Source organism: Gopherus flavomarginatus, chromosome 3, assembly GCF_025201925.1.
Source record: "Gopherus flavomarginatus isolate rGopFla2 chromosome 3, rGopFla2.mat.asm, whole genome shotgun sequence".
Taxonomy (NCBI): domain Eukaryota; kingdom Metazoa; phylum Chordata; order Testudines; family Testudinidae; genus Gopherus; species Gopherus flavomarginatus.
The window spans coordinates 263,148,269-263,167,622 of NC_066619.1; the positions used below are offsets into that span (position 1 = coordinate 263,148,269).

The 19,354-nt window shown below is 42.2% G+C and overlaps 1 protein-coding gene across 7 annotated transcripts in view; it reads right to left on the minus strand.

Annotated features, from left to right (window-relative positions):
* ABLIM2 (actin binding LIM protein family member 2) overlaps positions 1 to 19,354 on the minus strand; it is a 237,860-nt gene that overhangs the window by 5,370 nt on the left and 213,136 nt on the right. For all 7 annotated transcript variants that reach the window (XM_050947634.1, XM_050947636.1, XM_050947633.1 and 4 more), the window contains 3 exons: positions 15,974 to 16,028; positions 13,680 to 13,744; positions 13,442 to 13,522 (listed from right to left, as the gene is read on the minus strand). In XM_050947634.1, the coding sequence (XP_050803591.1) occupies positions 13,442 to 13,522; positions 13,680 to 13,744; positions 15,974 to 16,028 (201 nt within the window). The remainder of the gene's footprint in view (positions 1 to 13,441; positions 13,523 to 13,679; positions 13,745 to 15,973; positions 16,029 to 19,354) is intronic.

Below are 19,354 nucleotides of genomic sequence, written 5' to 3' on the forward strand. Positions count from 1 at the left end.
AAATAACTCCCCCCCCACCATGACTTAACCCTGACCCTAACCTTATCATGTTCGATCATCATTACTTGGACACCATCTGGCCCTTTTGTGCTTCCCCCTACTGCCTTATTGACTACCTACCTTGCTGCTACAAGAGTTGTCTAACCTTCCCCTCTCTGCTTTGCTGCTTGTGGCTCAGCAGGCTTCCTGGAAGCTTCTTCCAAGCCTAACACATGACTAATTATAAAACTGTAATTAGCCATGTGCTAGGCTCCCAGGGGAGTATTCAGGGTTATTCTCATCTATGGGGTAATTAGACTGCACACTTGATAAATATTTCAGTCTATTAAGTAATTATGTGATTGGAAAAAATGCTTAAGTGGTGTCACAAGCTGCCTTCTAATGAATGTTAAAAGATATCCCAATACACAATAACTCCATTGACTATGGATATAACTGGTGACCACAGCTGTCACCGAGCTAGACATTGGCATTTAGCCACAGCCTTGAGCAGTAGGGAGGTGGAGTGGAGTGGCAGCATCCCACAACCCCCGGGGAGTGAGAACGCTTCACTCACACAATTTACTCCCCTTCAGCACGCCTGGCCAGATCTTCAAGCTGCTGCTGTGGCAGATGGGGAAAGGTAGATGGAACCATGGCCCTGCCTTATTCTTGGCCCCTTTAGGCAATTTGTGTCCTCTGAAAGGCTCAGAGGGAGCAGTTCCTGAGTGCCCTGGTGCAAGATGTGCAATGGGAAGAAGGTTCATATGACCTCTCCCCTGCCCTTCCAGCCCCCTGCACAGGACTTCCGGCTCTTAAGATATAAGGCAAGACACATCCAAAGACATTATGAAATTACAGAGGAGCTCCCTTTTACTCAGTGATGTTACTGTGGGACATCTCATAACCCCTTGTGATGTATCACAAGGTTCTAGGAAAACCATTTGCAGCCCCACTAAACCTATACTATTTCCCCCTAATTAGTCAAATACCCAAGAAGCTAAAGAAGATTTCTAATATGGAATTACAAAAATAGGAAATATTTCACTCAGTGGAACTATTTCTCCTATCCAGTGATATAGCATCCCGTAACTCTGAGGATAGCTTGTGTCACCACACTATTATTCAACAAAATGAACTTGTTCCTATTGAGAATTACAAAGGTGGTCCCCGCATGGGATCTGTAATTAAAAATGTTATGATAATGTATGGAAAGCGTGTACTGTGCATGCAAAGAAGACTGTTTTAACAACTCAAGGTTTATAACCACTGCTTTACCTTAAAAAAGGCAGATAATATTAAGTTGTGGAATCCAAAGGCATTTATTATTTTGTTAGTATGCATGTTACTGCTCACGCGTGATTCCAAACTGACAGCTGATGCTCAGAGGCTCGATATCAGCAAGCTCTATAGGCCTGATCCAAAAAGTCTCCATTTAATTAACTGGGCTTTTGATCTTGTTCTAAAACATGTCTTCTAGTTTGTCCTGGATCTGGGCTTCATAGTGTCCATCTGAGCATCTTCTACGTACCCGCTGTGCAATTCTCACACGTTTTTCATGCTTCACGTCATTCCAAATGAATAATTTTTATCTGAGAAAGGCTTCCTTAATAAGGACTCTGAACCTTTCTGATATGAAGAAATACCCAACACCGATAGCAGCTCAAGCATAAACTAAGGATAAGCAAACACTAAACACATTTTCTGCAAGTCTAAAAGGGTACTATTCCATTACAGTCAATGAGTTGTGTCCTCTTCATGCCACTTGTGAATTTCAATGAGGGTTGGATCCCTAACTTCCTTAGGCTCCTTTGAAAACTCCAGCCTGAAACGATAAACCATTCCTCTGATCTCAACGCATGCAGCATTCCAACATTTTCTTGAAAAGTGGCTAGAACACAGCATGAGTGTTAAGTAAAAGCTAGAGCAGAAAACATTATCCTTAAAACAGATCCAACTAAACACTTTTAGGAGGAATATCACTATGTGGACTCTGTTCAAACAAGGTCACACCCATATATAAACAGTTGATTTCTGCCTGCCAGAGTGGGATGGCAGGCAGAGCCTTGTGCAAGGCATTCACTCAGTTGCATTCTTTTTTTTTTTATTAACAATTTTTTTTTAGTATATCCTTCTGAAACCAACAATTAACAGGCACAGACATGAGTGAAATGAGTTACACTTTTCAACTGCATTCCATAGGAATGACTGAATAATGTGTCTTCATTAACACTTTATGATATTCAAAAGAAAAGCCAAAGAAAAACAAAGGAATACCTATATACCGATAAATTTAAATTATAAAACTGAAAAGATTAATTTAAAATGAGATACTCTAAGCACGTTTGCTTATGAGACTCACAAATCATGGCCACATGTGAAATCTGTGATAATACTAACTACAGAAATGAAATCTAAAAGCGCGTACAGTGAAAACATTTAACATCATTGTGATAGAACAGGAAGAGGTAAACAACATATGATATCATGTAAGTGGAGGTTACTTACTGTAACTGGAGGTTTTTCGAGATGTGTGGTCCCTATCTGTACTACACATGTGGGTATGTACGTGCCCGAGTCTGGCTGTTCTTCAAAGCAGTGTCCGTTGGCCCACACATTTGCAGTAGCTTGCCTCGTGCTCCCAACTAAGGGCATAAGAGGCAATGTGGGTTGTCGCCTCTCCAGTTCCTCTTCTTACCACAATCTAACAGAATCCGAAGCAGAGGGGATGGAGGGCAGGTAGTGGAATACAGATAGTATCTTGTTCAGGACTGTGTCATGAATCTCCCACACGTAGTCTATTGAGAAGCTTCTGCTTATTTCGCCTGCCAAGGAGCTGTGAATACTGGGATGGCACACCACTTGTATTATGTTGCAGTTCCTGATGCACCTGTTCCAAATTCTGACTGCCTCCTGGCAGAGGGGAGGAGATCTCACTCCTCCCTGTTTGTTTATACAGTGGTGATAAGATCTGACATTATCTGAATATGTAGCAAGCATATAAGCAGAAGGACCACCCTCAGTTCCAGTAAATATATATGTAGCCGGGCCTCCATGGCGTACAGGTACCCTGAGCAGTGTGGCTGTCCAAGTGAGCACCCCACCTCAGATGGGAGGTGTCCATCACAGTGGTACCCCTGGGGCTGGGAGGGCTGGAGAGAATTCTCACCATGACCTCTTCCTGTTTTGACCACCAAGTTAGAGAGGAAACAACTCTGGGAGGAACAACTACCCTGGAGTTGATATTGTCCTTGCTTGTACTTGCAGGTACCGTAAGTGAAGTCTGGAGTTGATATGGTCTTTGCTTGGTTGAGTGGCCTAACAGTGAGAGGCACTTGTGCACAGTGACTCATGGTCTGCGAGTGATATGTGCAATCAGGGTGCTCAGTGCATGAAACCTTTCTGAGGGGAGGAACGCTCCTGCAGAAATCAAGTCGAACTTTCCCCCAAAAAGTTGTGGGTCACAACACAGAACTTTTCTTCATTTATGCAAATACCTAGGGCTGTTAAAAGTTGTATCGGAACCCTTGTCACTGACCTGACCTACTGATGAGACTGGCCTACCAGGAGCCAATAGTCCAGGTATCGGAGTACTGTATAGTCCTGGCATGTCAACTGGGCTGCTATCACAGAGAAAAGCTTTATAATTACTATGGGTGCTGTAGCCAGCCCAAAGGGGAGGACTCAAAACTGGAAGTATTCTTGGCCTATTATAACATGCAGGTTGTCCACATGGAAATATGTGTCCTTTGTGTCAACAGCTGTGAACCATACCCCTTCTGGAAGGGAGGGGATTATAGATGCCAGCGTAATCATCCGGAACTTCAGTTTTAGAATAAAGATGCTGAGTTGTCAAAAGTCCAGGAGGGGTGTCCCCCTGCTGCCTTTTTGGGGAATTAGGAAATACCTCTTCCATGGTAATGAGGCAGGATGCACTCTATTGCCCCTCAAAGTAAGAGGGATTCTGTTTCCCGCTGAAGAATTCCCTCGTTAGAGTGGTCCCGAAGGGGACTGGAAAGGGGGTTTGTGAGGAGGGAATGGAGTATCCCTGGCAGATAATCTCTAGAACCCAGCTGTCCACAGTGATCTTGTTCCAGTTGTGAGTGAAGAGTGTAAGATGAGGTAGCCGGCATCAGCAGTGATACAAAGGTCTTGACCAATATGTCAAAAGTGGCTCTTGGCTGATGGTTGAGTGTGAGTACAGGCTAAGAAAATAGAGGGGGCTGAGAAGTGAGACCTCTGAATCTTCTGACATTTGTGCAGTGGCTTGGTTGTGCACTGCTAATAAGGTGCATGAGGAGAGGATGGCCTGGGTTTATAGGGTTGCCTCTGGTGTTTCCTCCTGAGGCCAGAGTATAAATCCCCAGGGAACCCAGAGTCAATCTTGTCTTTTAGTGAGTGCAGGGACTCGTCTGACTGCTCATTAAAAGAGATTTGATTCGACAAAGTGAGGTCCCGGATAGTGTTTTGGACCTCCCTAGAAAACCTTGATGATTGCAGCCAGGAGTCCCTCCTCATGACTAGCTCAGCAGTCAAACTTCTGGAAGCCACGTCTGCAGCATCCACTGAAGCCTGGAGTGCCACCTTTGCCACTAGCTTTCCCTCAGCTAAAAGGACTGAAATTGCACCCTGTCCTCTGTGGAAAGCTTGTCTGTGAAGTCCACAAGCCTGAAATAGGTATTAAAATCATATTTTGCTAACAACGCTTGGTAGTTAGCAACACGAAATTGCAAGCCAGTGGAGGAGATGACCTTCCTCTTCAGGAGGTCAAATCTCTTAGAGCCTTTATTTGCCAGGGCTGCCCTTTGATAGCCCTTTCAGGAGCCACCTGCATTACTAGCAAGTTGGGGGCAGGATGAAAGAATAAGAATTCAGCCCTTTTCACAGAAACAACATATCATCACTTGTTCCTTTCCAGTGTAGGGGCACAGGATACTAGAGAGTGTGCCATATCACTCTAGCTAGTTCTAGTAATGGCCTCCTCGAGGGGTAGAGCAACTTTACTCAGTCCCTGTGGCTTCAAGGTGCCCAGGAGCCCGTGTTAAGGGTCCTAGATCTCCTCTAATGGGATTTGTAGGTCACTGGCCACTCTTCATAACAGCTCCTGGTACTGGAGATTGTCATTGGGCAGAGAAGGTGAAGGAGGAGTGACTACTTCATCCGAGGAAGATGAAGAGGCACCCACTGGAACTGTCGGTAACTAAGGATCTGGTTCCACCTCTTCCTCCTCGTACACTGATAGAACTGGCTGACTAGAGGGAGCAGTACAACTCCAGAAGGGCCCCAGATGCCTACGGTAAGGATCCCACAGATCCCAGTAAGGCCAGAAATAAGGATTGATTGGTTGTGGGGGACCCCAAGGAAATTGGTACCAGCAGCATACCTAGCAGAATGGTGAGAGTAACCGCTTGACTGTCTATCAGGGGTCAATGGTCTCTGCAGAGATATCAGTGCAGCCTTCTCTTCTGATTCTTCTGAATCTGAGAACTGCTGCACTGGTAGCAGCTGTGCCTTAGGTACTGGGGCACTCCTGCTGGATTGTTGGAGGTGAGACAGCTCCTGGAACAGTGATGTAGGCTCCTCTTCCAGAGTAAAGACATCCCTGGGGAGGGCCAGGCCGGAAAGAAATGGAGGCTGTGGGTAAGGGAGATATTATATAAGTCTCTTTATGCCCTCCTGTCTGAGGGGTTCACATAAGTCTGATGGATCCAGTGCATCTGCAGCAACTGGACAGTATTTAGATGGAGGAGGTGGCACTGACGATGGATCTGGCACTCGTAGTCAGAACCAGCGAGCGTCTATCCTTATACTTTGGCACTGAGGTGACCAACAGATATTTCTTTTTACGTGTCTTGCCCTCAGATCTGGGGCTCTTCATCTAAGGCAGTTCCTTAGGTTCCACTCGTGATGTCTCACCTGTCCTGGACTGGCTCAAGGAGGAAGCATGTTTCTTAGGGACGGTTCTTACTGGGGATTTGTTCTTGTGCCCATGAGAGTGCCCTCTGCTCTCATGGGGAGCCCTGGAAAAAGAGTCCTTGGGCTTAGTTGTGATGGCTCCTCTCCAAGGCATGTGCTTGGAGGGGCACTGCTAGGCAGTTGAGGCCCATGTACAGGGGGGGGGGGAAGGGGTCTCCTTGACCCGGATCAGAGAGGGGTCTCATAGCCTTCTCCATCAGGTGCTTCCATAGGTGAAGCTCTTGGGCTTCTGAAGTTCTGGTTGTGAAGGAGTAGACAATGCACTTTGCAGAGATATGTGCCACATCCAGACAGTAAGGCAGCACTGATTCTTGTCACAGATGGAGAAGTATTGTGGGCAGAAGGTGCAATTCTTGAATTCCAGGACTCTGAGCTGGGGGTGGAGGTTTCCCCAGCTGCGGAGAAAAAAAACCCTCTAGGCTATAGTATAAATTAAACTACTAATCTAAGAAAATAATTAATTGTGCATGTTTTCTATATAGGTTACGCAACGAAGTGAAGGAGGACATGATTCCGACTCAGGCCATGCAGTTGTGAGAAGGAACTGGAGAGGTGCTGAGCCACATCACCTTTTGTACCCTCGGTTGGGAGAATGAGGAGAGCTACTGTGCAGGCAAACAGACATTGCTTTGACGAACTTCTGGATTCAGATGCATGGCACGCATGTGAACCCACATACTCATAGGGACCATCACTTGAAGAAAAAATAAATACCCGGGGTATTTTCCAAAAGCAACAAACTGACTTAGGAGCTCACCAACCAGATTTATACTAGAACTTTAAGGAGCATAAAGGTGCAGATAAGTGCCTAGTGGGATTTCCAAAAGCACCTAAACCAGATTAAGTGCCTAACATTCATTGAGTTCCTTTCATTTCAATGGGTGTTACATCTGCATCTTTAAGTGCCTAAATATGTTTTAAAAAATTTGAGCCCTTAGGCTCATAAGTCACAAAGGTGACCTGAAATATTTTATTCTAGAGAAATACAGAGTGAGAAAATCTATTCCTTGCTATCAAGGTTCAGACTGACTTTTTAAAAAATAATGCTATAATATTTAAAGATGCCAAAAAGTTAATTAAATAATACAATCTTTTAAAACGGTTTCATTCCAAGCTGAGGAATGGCTTCCATCAATAAAAAAGACTGGATAGGAAAACCTTTGGGAATGTAACAGTTAATGAATGTGCTAATTTTATATAGTCAATACAGAATCTTTTATAGTCTTTAGAAACTTGAGATTGTAAGCTTTTCAAAAACGGGCATGTCTCCTCTGGAACATGCATGTCTACAGCTTTGTAGTAATAAACTTATTCTTCTTACCAACCTTACTAACACCGCAGAACAAACTATCTTTGTTTCAGAACAGCAGCACTGGCAACATTTTATGACTATATTCTACAATTTTTGGACTAAGACTTTGTCTACAAAAAAAGTGGTAGCAATTTCATTAATCCAGTAAGGAATCAATTTAAGCTAAACAGTTATGAGGCATGGAAACAAAAACATTAAGTAAATTGGCTTCTAAAACAATTTACCTAAATTGCTGGAATTTACTTGTTTAGATACAGCTTTAGTAACTCTCCGGTGAGCAGTCGCCACTGAAGTCAATGGGGACTATTCATATGAGTAAGGGCTACTCAAAGCCAGGGTTTCAGAGTCTGACCCTTAAGGATTACACAAGTATGTACCATGTGCATTGTTCTGTTTTGCCACTTGAGAGATGATTTTTTTCCCTGCAAGAGTATGCACGTGTGGCAATCAATATGTTTTGATCTAGTTGTAGGAAGACAAGGCTAAAAAGCTGTTCAACAACTGGAATTACATACGTCTACTTTGACTGTCTTTATTCTATGATGGCAGCCTTTTTATAATCTAAATCCATGTGTCATAACTGAGCAAGAATACCAACAAACTTCAAATACTGGTGGCTGAAAGAGGCAAATATAGAGACCTGGAATATTTTTACTGTATTAAGCACTGTGTATTAAAAATTAGCTCTGAACAAAATTATACCATTAGAAGCCAATGCTGTCTTACTACTTCATTTTACTGAAATACTATTGAAGCTCATTCCAATCTCTCTCCACATTTTGTTTCAGAATCACTCCTGAGAATGCTGCTTCATTCATCTTAAATTAGAATAAAGGTCAATATGGTAAGAAATAGCTCAAAAAATTATTGGGCCAGATCCTCAGCTGTTGGCAATTCACATACCTCATTGAAGTCAGTTAACAGCAGTTGAGGCTCTGGCCCATTAATTTGAATTCAAGGACTCAGATATATCTGTGCATCAGCAGGTCATTTGTTTTAGCAATTCTAAAAGGTCAGTGTATTAGTTCAGTGTTGGGATTAATAATGTCTTCTCTGCAAGCATCAGGAAATGAGCTACATCAGCCTCAGTGCTAGTTTAGAACAAAGAAAAATAAAGGCCTTAATTGTGCCTCTCAGATGTACGCATCTCAGGGTATGTCTACACTACCTGCCGGATCAGCGGGTAGTGATTGATCTATCGGGGATGGATGTATCGCGTCTCGTCTAGACGTGATACATCGATCCCTGAACATGCTCCCCATCGACTCTGGAACTCCACCAGGGCGAGAGTGGAAGCAGAGTCAAGGGACGAGCGGCGGCCGTCGATCCCGTGCCGCATGGATGCGAAGTAAATCAATCTAAGTCGATCTAAGATATGTTGACTTTAGCTACACTATTCTCGTAGCTGAAGTTGCGTATCTTAGATCGATCCCCCCTCTAGTGTAGACCAGGCCTCAGAAGAAAGCATTTATGTTATTTTAATGCATTTATTTACATTTATTCCCAGTTGCACCTATCTAATCCATACATTGAGAAGCACACATTTAAATATATAGGATTCTAAATCTTATAACAGATTTCCTAAACAAGAAAGGTGGGATTCGCAAAATCACTCTCAATGGGAACATATAAGCCATAGCCTGAAACCTTCTGAAAGCCCCACCCAAAAGCAGTTATCCTTCCTAACGTGCCCTTCATTGAAACTTCTCTTAACTGGACTCTAAAGAACTAACTTTTGTCATGAGATTCTATTGGTCATTTGGGAAATATCCAAGACAACGGATTTCCCCTCACAATTGAGAGAGATGAACAACATTTCCTGATTTCTATGGCCTCTACCAGAGATAACTGAAAACTAACAGTAAATTCCTCTTCCCTAAAAAAGAATTCATTTAAAGTTAATTTAGGTCAAAACTGCTAAACAAACCCTGCTTGTTCAGAATCCCCAGCTTCAGCAGCGTTGAGGACTGTCAAAGGGATCAGAAGTAGTGAGTTTACAGATCTTAATCACACTGGACAAGGAGAGGTCATTTGTTTCTCCAACTTTTAGCAGAAAACACAAGGGGCCTGAGTCTCCTCTCACCTATGCCAGTTTTGCTCTGGTTCAAATCCACTGACTCATAGGAGTTACTGCTGATTTACAGCAGTGCAAGTGAGATAAAAATCAGGCCTAGTGATTTTACTGCAGAAAATTTGAGATGATAGAAAATGTAGGTTGTTTTAAAAGATAAAATCTGAGATAGGCAGCTGAATAGATGAATTATCTACCTTTACCACTGCTATCACCCACACCAGCCCTTACAACAGAGAGCTTAACTATGGGGGAGGGGAGTGATAACACAAAAAAGGCCATCCTCTTAACAGATAACAGAGCCATCCTGCCTATTTGGTGGCAATACACTGCAGCAAATACTAGTGTTGCTCCAGCGTTGCACTCCAGCCTGGACTCTCCTGTATTTTCTGCTTCTGGGGTTCTAGCCATCACCCCTATGATGCTGCAGGCTGCCCCCTCTTACCGTTCCTATGGTGTTTGATTGGAATCCTGCTCCGCTCCTGGGTTCTGGTCTCCCTCCATCCCCAAAACCTACTGAGCTTACCCACCACATTTGCCCTTCTTCGTAACTAAGTTACAGGGTTCCTCCTTTGCTATGAGAAGAAATAATGATGAACTGACTTTCTGTGCAAAGCTGTTTAATCCCAACAGTTCTCTAATACAACCCCCCCCCAAAAAAACAAACAAAAAACCAAAACACAGCAGCCTTCAGTCTGCTCCTGTCACTCAGCTTTACACACGGTTTGAATGTGCAGATCTGTCACCTCTGTTTTGCCAGTCACTATCATCCTATTCAAATGCTGCCTATTTAATTGTTTAAAAAACTACCAATCCCTAATAAATCCAAGATGCTGCACAAAGAGCTCCTTTTCTCAGATACACGTTTTAACATAGCACAGCAACTGAGAGGATCAGTTGTCTGGTCCTCTTATCGCTTTCCTATTGCAGGTTTAAGGCAGATTTGTTTATTGTTCTTTTGGAAATCACTATGAGCTCTTTGAAGTGGTTGGGCTTCTCAAGACTTTAGGCACAGGCCTGCACCTGGTGTGAAGCAGGCTGAGCAACTTTAATGTTAAACAAACAGCAGCCCCAGCTGAGGACAATGTATGAGTTATTGATAATGGCAGCCAGAACATACACTATCCATCCAAAGCAAACTATACATTGTCTAAAAAAAGCAATTTAGTGCAGTGCCTGCTATTCAGACTAGGCTGATGAGTTTAAACAAAGACTTTATTCTTTCATGTGAAAAAAAGATAAAAGAATGCTTTAATGTATAGGATGTGTCCAGATGTGTTTTTCCTTTTCTTGGACTCTTCTGGCTTTTCATTCTGCCTCTGGTGCTTTGCCATACCCTGGGCGTAAAACAGCACACATCTAAGACATTCTGTTTCTTACAATCAAATCAATATCGCCTGCTGGATAATCAAACAAGAAGCGCATTGAAGCGTTTGAAGAACAAACACCAATTTCAATAAATACCACACAGATCTTTTAACATTTTTACCATTGTTTAGTTTTTATACAGGAACTTGCAACTAGTTCACAGTTTTCCTTTCTTTTCTGCTTAAAGATTAATGGCTTTTTCTCTCCTTTTATTGGCAAATATATTTTTGACCTTGCAGTTACCCATTTACATGTAAAACTTTCTTCAAGGACTAAGACTGGTAATCACTGAATTTTTATTTCACAATTATTGAACAACCTCTTAATCCTAAAATTAATCTACAATAATTAGTTAATCCTTTACATCAAATCCTGAATTCATTATTCAGTCCTTACACAGACAAAATGATAGTGGACTTCAGGAACTGGCCCTCAGAAATTAATTGTTCAACACATTCATTAATGTTAAGATTGGTTTGTTGATATTATGGATCACAGAGCCAAAGGGGAGGTTTCATGGTTTGGGGTTCACTCATGTCCTGATTCTGACACCCGTGTGACTTAATCATCTTTGAAGGAGATATTTCTGATTTACACCAGAGTGAGTAGGATCAGATCCCTACACTCCATGGAAACACAGGTTCAAATTCTAGCAAGATAAACTCAGACTTTTGATATGTTCAGGATAGGTAATTTAGTAACATGCACTTCACTCTGTGGGGTTCTTTTAAAAGCCAAGGGCCTGGCTGCTCAATGTGGATATTCAAGATCCCCTGGATCTTTGTGAGTTGTGGGTTGCAATAGTATTATGGTCAAAAAGTCTTCTCCCCACGCTTGTGAAGGATGCTGTTTGGCTGTTGGCTGCCACCCTCACCACCCAGGGATGGCTGCGTTTCTCTGGTATTGTCTATAGATATATTTAGCTTGTGCAGTGCTTTGGGATACAGATAAATTAGATGCAAATTATTCCTATTGTCTTTATCTTAAGGAGGAGAGAGAAACTTCCATTTCCCTGTCTGTTGCTCATCTATTGGCTGTCCCTTTCACATCTCCGGAATCTATCATGACCAACATCTTTCTGGTTAGGGGAGGCTAGATGGGACTCTGTTTGCAGTCTGTCAATATCACACTCTACATTGACTGGAAAGACACTCAAGTAACAACATGCTGCTCTTCAATGCTCCCATCTCATGCTAGTCTAGGAAACATTAAAATCAAACCCAAGATATTGTCCAGCAACATTGGATCTCCTGCACTACCACCAGGCAGCCAGTGGCTCTCCAGGAACTTGAAAAATAATCCATTTGGGGCTAGTTGAGTGATTATATGATCTATCGGGTGAATTAGAATATACCAAATTCATGAGGGGATGGCAGTTGGTCCATACAGTGTCATTTTGTTCAGAATCTCAGTCCCTAGCAGTGCTGAGCTCAACAGCATGCACATACAGAACTTCCCTGATTAGCATGCATTAGAAATAAAGCACTGTCCTTAATTAACAACAGAACAGTCATAACTGAGAAGCTGCTAGAGTGATTTCATAGATTCAAACTTAATCAGCCTCCATTTTTTCCTGGGTGGCAATTTGCAGCTTCAACTTACATTTAATGAAAATTGGATATGCTACTTAAAAATGAGATTTAATAATCTAACCCCAATGGCTGATTCAGAGCCCAGCCAACATTTCCTATATGTAATAGCAATTTTGTTTGCCTTATTCTCTGACATAATGCAGTTAAAATATACATTCATGTTATGATTTTCAAGCACTTTTTTTGTTTTTATTTTGCAAGTGAGACTTGCATGCACACAGTTCTATAAAACAACCCCCTTAAACCAGTAACAGTTACAGCCTGTGAAATGAAGTCGCCATGTTGATTAACATGTCTAATTAGACTGAGAATACCAAGACTTGGGTTCACCCCACAAGACTTCCATACTTAGAACTTTTACTGGCTTCATAAATTGTTCTGTATATAAAAAGATTGCAGATTCAGGCCTTTTATTTATGGGAAGCACTCCTGGAATTCTAAATATTTTATATTTTAGAGCACATTTTTTCACTCTCAAGATTTTCAATTTTGTCACGGTGTATAAATGCCCTGAAAGTTTGTAAAGTTTTCTTTTTCTCCACTCATGACCCATTCTGTCAATTTTATCAGAATATTTGTACTCAATTTGTACAAATGATCAAAGTACTAAATCATTTACTCTTTTTTCAAAAAGGATGAGAGGCACAGAGCATCCCTGGAAAAGGACCATATCATTTGAAGCAGTAGCCTTGCACTCGCAATATTCACTCATGTTATATTAACTAACTAATTTATTTAAGAGCTCAGTAACTTGAAAATGAATGATATCTCCCAAGGTCCAATCCTGCAAGGGGCTGAGTTCCTTCAAATTCCATTGAGTTCAATGGATATTAGGAGGACAACATATTTTGCTCAGCACTTCACAGGATAGGGCTTTCAATGAACGATGTAGACTGACAAGCACTGCTGCCCAAATAAATGATTGCTACAAAACACCAACATCTGGTTAATGGACAAACCTCTACAGACCAGCTGGTGTAAACTGGTCTAGCTCCAGAGAGGTAAAAAGAGCTATGCCAATTTACACCTGTTGAGAATATGACTTCTCCCAAGTTCATTTACACCAATGAGCAACAGTAGAAGTAACTGTAAGTCAGTTAACGAATTAACAGAACAAGGATTTCAAAAGCAAATGTTTCCTACCTCCAGTCTGGTCCTGTCCACATCCTTAGGCAGTTTCACCCGAATTCGGTTTGTTACAATAAGTGTTTCATAAGGATAGATCTGTTGCAAAAAGTAACAAAGGCATGAACTCTAGCGAAATGTGCTTCTGCTGTATGGCAATGTGTGTAACTTACAAATTTAAATGGTACATACTTGTATCCATATTTGACATACATATTTCACATGGACACAATAAGAAAAAAGGAACACATTTAACCTTGCTAGGAAGAGGTGAATCTGAGCATTCTCCCAGTGTTGGCATGGCACTTCTTACCTTGTATTCTGTAAGAAAATGGGAAATGGTTTGATAGTTTAGAATACATAGGGATCTTTCATGATTGCACTAGTGTACAGTTAGCAGAGATGAATGTTTCACACTACTGCATTTCTCTCAATTGCTTGACTAGCTGCTGGATAATTGCATTTATAGTTATCTACAGGTAACCTTCTGACCCTGGTGGTCTGGACAGCCCTAACACTATCCATTGCTGAAACAATGATGCTGGTAATCTGCATCAAAGACTGATGACAGAGGCGTCTGCTTCCTGGTGCCATGGGGTTAAACAATGGGCAAAAGCAACCGATTTGTGTGTGGGGGGGGGGGAGTTGGAAATCTTTCTTCTCAAGTGGCTTGTGTGTGAGTCTCTTGTCGGAAAGCTCCTCCTTTCCTGCTCTTTACTGAAAATCATTAAAACATACAGATCACTAGGCACATTACAATCTTGGAACATATGAATATCATCATGTTAACAGAAAGTTCCAAAGTGACAACACCTGATGCTTGGACCAATTAAAGTGGAAAGAATGACTGCAGTGAAAATAATGAGGGTTTCTTTTCTGTTATTTCTAGGGTTACTGGTCATAACCTAGCATGAGACTAGTCTAGGTCAATGTTGCTGCATATACCATCACACGGCCTCTAATCCCCATAGTACTTGATGCTTGGAAGGACAACCAGGATTGTGGGGAGGCTTTTGTAGAACCGCTATTGCCTAAAATATTTAAAATCAGAGATGAAGCTTTTCTTTAAAGCTGTGCTCCCTTATCTACTGAGATACTGAGAATAAATTAAGGATCAACACAAAGCCCTAGAGCAAAGCCTAAGGGTGGGATTTTCAAAAGAGCTTAAGTGACTTAAGAGCAGAAGTTCCCACTTCAGCTCTTTGGAAAAGCCCACCCCAGGTCTAGCTCACCATGATCACAATCAGGTTGACTCATAATAAGGGAGGTTAATGCAGACAGATACTGCTTGTTGAGACCCTGCTAAGGTTTATGTTCCACTGTAATATAATGATTACACTTTGTGATCGGTGATTAGACAAAAAGGTTGTTACAAAGAAGAGGGAGAAGAATTTTTCTTCTTAACCTCTGAGGATAGAACAAGAAACAATGGACTAGAATTGCAGCAACGGAGATCTAGGTTGGACATTAGGAAAAACTTCCTAACTGCCAGGGTGGTTAAGCACTGGAATAAATTGCCTAGGGAGGTTGTGGAATCTCCATCACTGGAGATTTTTAAGAGCAGGCTAGACAAATACCTGTCAGGAATAGCCTAGATCAGGTGTGGGCAAACTATGGCCTGGGAGCTGCATCCGGCCCTATAGATATTTTAATCTGTCCCTTGAGATTCAGCCGGCTCCTGGAAGCAGCAGCATGTCCCCGCTCTACCTCCTACACATAGGGGCAGCCAGGGGGCTCCGCACATTGCCCCTGCAGCTCCCATTGGCCAGCAACCACAGCCAATGGGAGCTGCAGGGGCAGTGCCTACGGGGAGGACGTGCTGCTGCTTCCGGGAGCTGCTTGAGGTAAATACTGCCCAGAGCCTGTGTTCCAACCCCCTCCTGTGCCCCAACCCCGTTGCCCAGTCCTGATACCCTTCCCGCCCTCCAAACCCATCAGTCCCAGCCCAGAGCACCCTCAACCCCCGATCCCCAGCCCCACCCCAGAACCCACATCCCCAGCCGAAGCCCTCACCCCCTCCCACACCCCAATCCCCCGTTTTGTGAGCATTCATGGCCCGTGATACAATTTCCATACCCAGATGTGGCCCTAGGGCCAAAAAGTTAGCTCACTTCTGGTCTAGATAATACTTAGTCCTGCCATGAATGCAGGGGACTGGACTAGATGACCTCTCGAGGTCCCTTCCAGTCCTATGATTCTATGATTTTAGACTGAATTTCCTCTCTGCCTTTGGAATAAGAATATCACTGGCTAACAAAAGAGCACAATGGAGGCCACTGCCCAGTGCTGGGGCTGGGGGTACTGGGTTTGATTCAACTTATGATGGCAGTACTCTATACTTCACCTTCTCAATAAAATAAAAAATAAAGAAAACAGTGGATGATTCTCTGTGATAGACAAACTTCTGAGCTGTGCTACCATCTAGCCATCCTTAACAGAGCCATGAGAGGATCTTACAGGGTAACAGTAATAACAGCATGTTAACAAACCCCATACAAGAGGCAAAATACATGAAAGACAGGAGTGACTGAGAATCATCTCTCCAAGTACCTCTCATCCCCCAACTGGCATCTTGGTCTGTTTCATATTGGCCCATACTTGCAGTCTGGAAGAGCAAGAAACAAAGAATGTAGCAAGAAACTAAAACAAACAAAATAGTAGGTAAAACACTGTCGATGAAAATAAGAAAGCCTACCTGCATAATCAAAGCACAAATCCTTTTAAGGAAGTATACAGTTTTATTATAACACAGTCTAACTTTTCCAAGCAGGCAACTGGAAAAGGTGCAAAATAACTCAGTGTACAAGTGCAGAGAGGCAGTTGTGCAAATAGAAGCAAAGACATTCTCAAATCAATGGTTTTCAACTATGGATGTATGTTTTTCAACAAACCTCCAGAGGAGATAACACAAATTCAGAGCCTGAGCAGCCTTAGGAAATGCTGCAAAAGCTGTCTCTTTGAAAAACTCTTTTCATCATAAGAATGAGTTGTGAGTTCAATCCTTGAGGGGGCTATTTAGGGAACTGGGCTAAAAATCTGTGCGGAGATTGGTCCTGCTTTGAGCAGGGGGTTGGACTAGATGACCTTCTGAGATCCCTTCCAACCCTAATCTTCTGTGATATAATTGAGACTAACACTGACACTCCTGTTCTTGCTCTATACCTCTACCAAAAATACTGAAACCAAAATCCCTCCCCCAAAGAGAATTTAATCCATTAAAACGCAGATGTGCTAGAGACTCCTTGAAATTAATGAGGGACTTCATTATTGCTATTTATTTTATGTTGAAAGTGCTGATCAGTGGCAGTATCAAACAGATGATTAGATAGACAGACACCTAAGGCCAGATTCTTGATCCCTCATATATCCCCTGTGCTTAACTCTATAGCTAATGGAGGCTGTTCTAACCTGAGCTCCAATCCCCAGCATCCCCCCAGGATCAAAGAGGTGGAAAAGTAGCAGAAAGTCACCTATACCCTCCCTCCCAACAGGTGCGCTGAACCAGGTTTTTGAAGACTTGGCACTATGGGCGAAGGCTAGAGGTTTCGCAATAGACTAATAGCGTTAGGCACCCAAATCCCATTGAAATTGAGTGGAAGTCGAGAGCGTTAAAAATCCTTAGGCTCTTTGGAAATTCACAACCCAAATTTTGCCCTCAGCTTCAGTTGCCAATAAAGGCAGTAAGAGTTGTGTGCATGTGATACAGCATTCTCTGTCTTCCTTCTGATTGACGAATGCTATGATGAGTTGACTGACATTACAGGATACCGGAAAACAGTGTTTTTGTTTTAAGTCCTGAGGTTCATTCTTGTCTGTTCGGGGATGAGTCACATGCACAGCCATGTTTACAGATCCTGCAAGGCCCCTTTTTTGTTTTATTTTATTATTCAGCACTGGGAGAACTGATTAAAAATAACAAACCATAAAAGTTGGTACGAGCCTGCATTCCAAACAGAGAACAGCTATGCTGAAAAGAATGCCACAGTTTTGGCCTAAAGGACTTGACCGTGCACGACCTTTTCAACTCATGAAGTTTGCATGCGCATTTCAACTTTTGCATTGCATAGATGGGAAAAATATTGCCACCTGCTGGTCACAAATGTCTGTTGCACAGTTTAATTCTGAATAGTAAACTGTTCTACTGCAAACATACTTGTTGCACAATGCTATATAACTGTCTTTGTCGCTCCCCATTTTGGTGGGTGTGTATGCCTGCCAGAGCACTTACGGATTAATCTATGCACCACTCGGCATGCAGGGGCTACAATTTTGCCCTGAGCAGCTCCATATTCCCTTTCCTGCCTGTGAACTCATGAAAGGGATGGATACAACAGCCCTCAGTAACTATTCACAACATATTATGCGCCCACGAACCTAATTTATTTAGATTACAAGAAATAATTTCTATCACAGCATCAAAAATAATAAACTACCAATCTCCCTTGGTTGCTGATTTTTATCCAGATGCCTTAACTATTATTATTAATTATTTGTATTACTGTAGTGCTCATAAGCCCTAGTCACAAACCAGGATCCCACTGTGTTAGGTGTGGTACAAACACAGAACAAAAAGAGAGCACCTGCCCCATGAAGCTTACAGTCTAAGTAGCTGTAAGAACTCCCCAGTTTTACTAATTCAAAGTCATTTCCTAATCTCCCTGTTACCTCAGATTAGAATAATTCTTACCAACAAATCAGTCAGATATCAAGCACTGTTTCCTTGATTAAAGTATACTGTATAGGCAGATATTGGAAGTCAAATCCTATTGAGGAAAAGGAGCAAAAACTCCGGCAAGTCAAATGTAAAAATATAATTAGGGAGGTCAAGAAAAAAATTGAGGAGCAACTAACTAAAGACACTAAAACTAATAGCAAAATATTTTCTAAAGCACCTCAGAAGCAGGAAGCCTGCCAGACAATCAGTGGGGCCACAGGACAATCAAAGTGTTAAAGGAGCACTCAAGACAAAACTGTTGCAGAGAAGCTAAATTAATTATTTGTATCGGCCTTCTCTGTACAGGATGTGCCATTCTTTTTCAGTGACAGATCTGAGGAACTGTCCCAAATTGAGGTGTCAATAGAGGTGGTTTCGGAATACATTGATAAATGAAACAGTAATAAGTCACCAGGACCAGATGGTATTCACCTAAGAGTTCTCAAGGAGCTTATAGCTCAGTGGTTTGAGCATTGGCCTGCTAAACCCAGTGTGGTGAGTTCAGCCCTTGAGGGGGCCACTTAGGGATCTGGGGCAAAATCAGTACTTGGTCCTGCTAGTGAAGGCAGGGGGATAGATGACATTTTGGGGTCCCTTCCAAATCAGCCTTTATACCAGATGACTGGAGGGTAGCTAATATAATGCTGATTTTAAAAAAGGCTCCAGAGGCGATCCTGGCAATTACAGGCCGGTAAACCTAACTTTAGGAGTAGGCAGACTGGATGAAGTTATAGGAAAGAACAGAACTACCAGATACATAGATAAGCATGACATTTTGGGAAACAGTGAACATGGTTTTTGTAAAGAGAAATCATGCCTCATCAACTTATTAGAATTCTTAGAGGGAGACAATAAGCATGTGGACAAGGATGATTCAGTGGATATAATGTACTTGGAATTTCAGGAAGCATTTGACAAGGTCCCTTACCAAAAGCTATTAAGCAAAGTAAGCAGGCATGGAATAAGAGGGAAGGTCCTCTCATGGACCAGTAACTGGTTAAAAGATAGGAAACGAAAGGTAAGAATAAATGGTTTTCACAATGGAGAGATGTAAATAGTGGGATCCACCAAGGATCAGTACAGGACACGTGCTGTTCAACATATTCATAAATGATTTTTAAAAGGAGGCAAATAGTGAGATGGCAAAATTTGCAAATGATACAAAATTACTCCAGACAGTTAAGTCCAAAGCTGACTGCAAAGAGTTACAAAAGGAT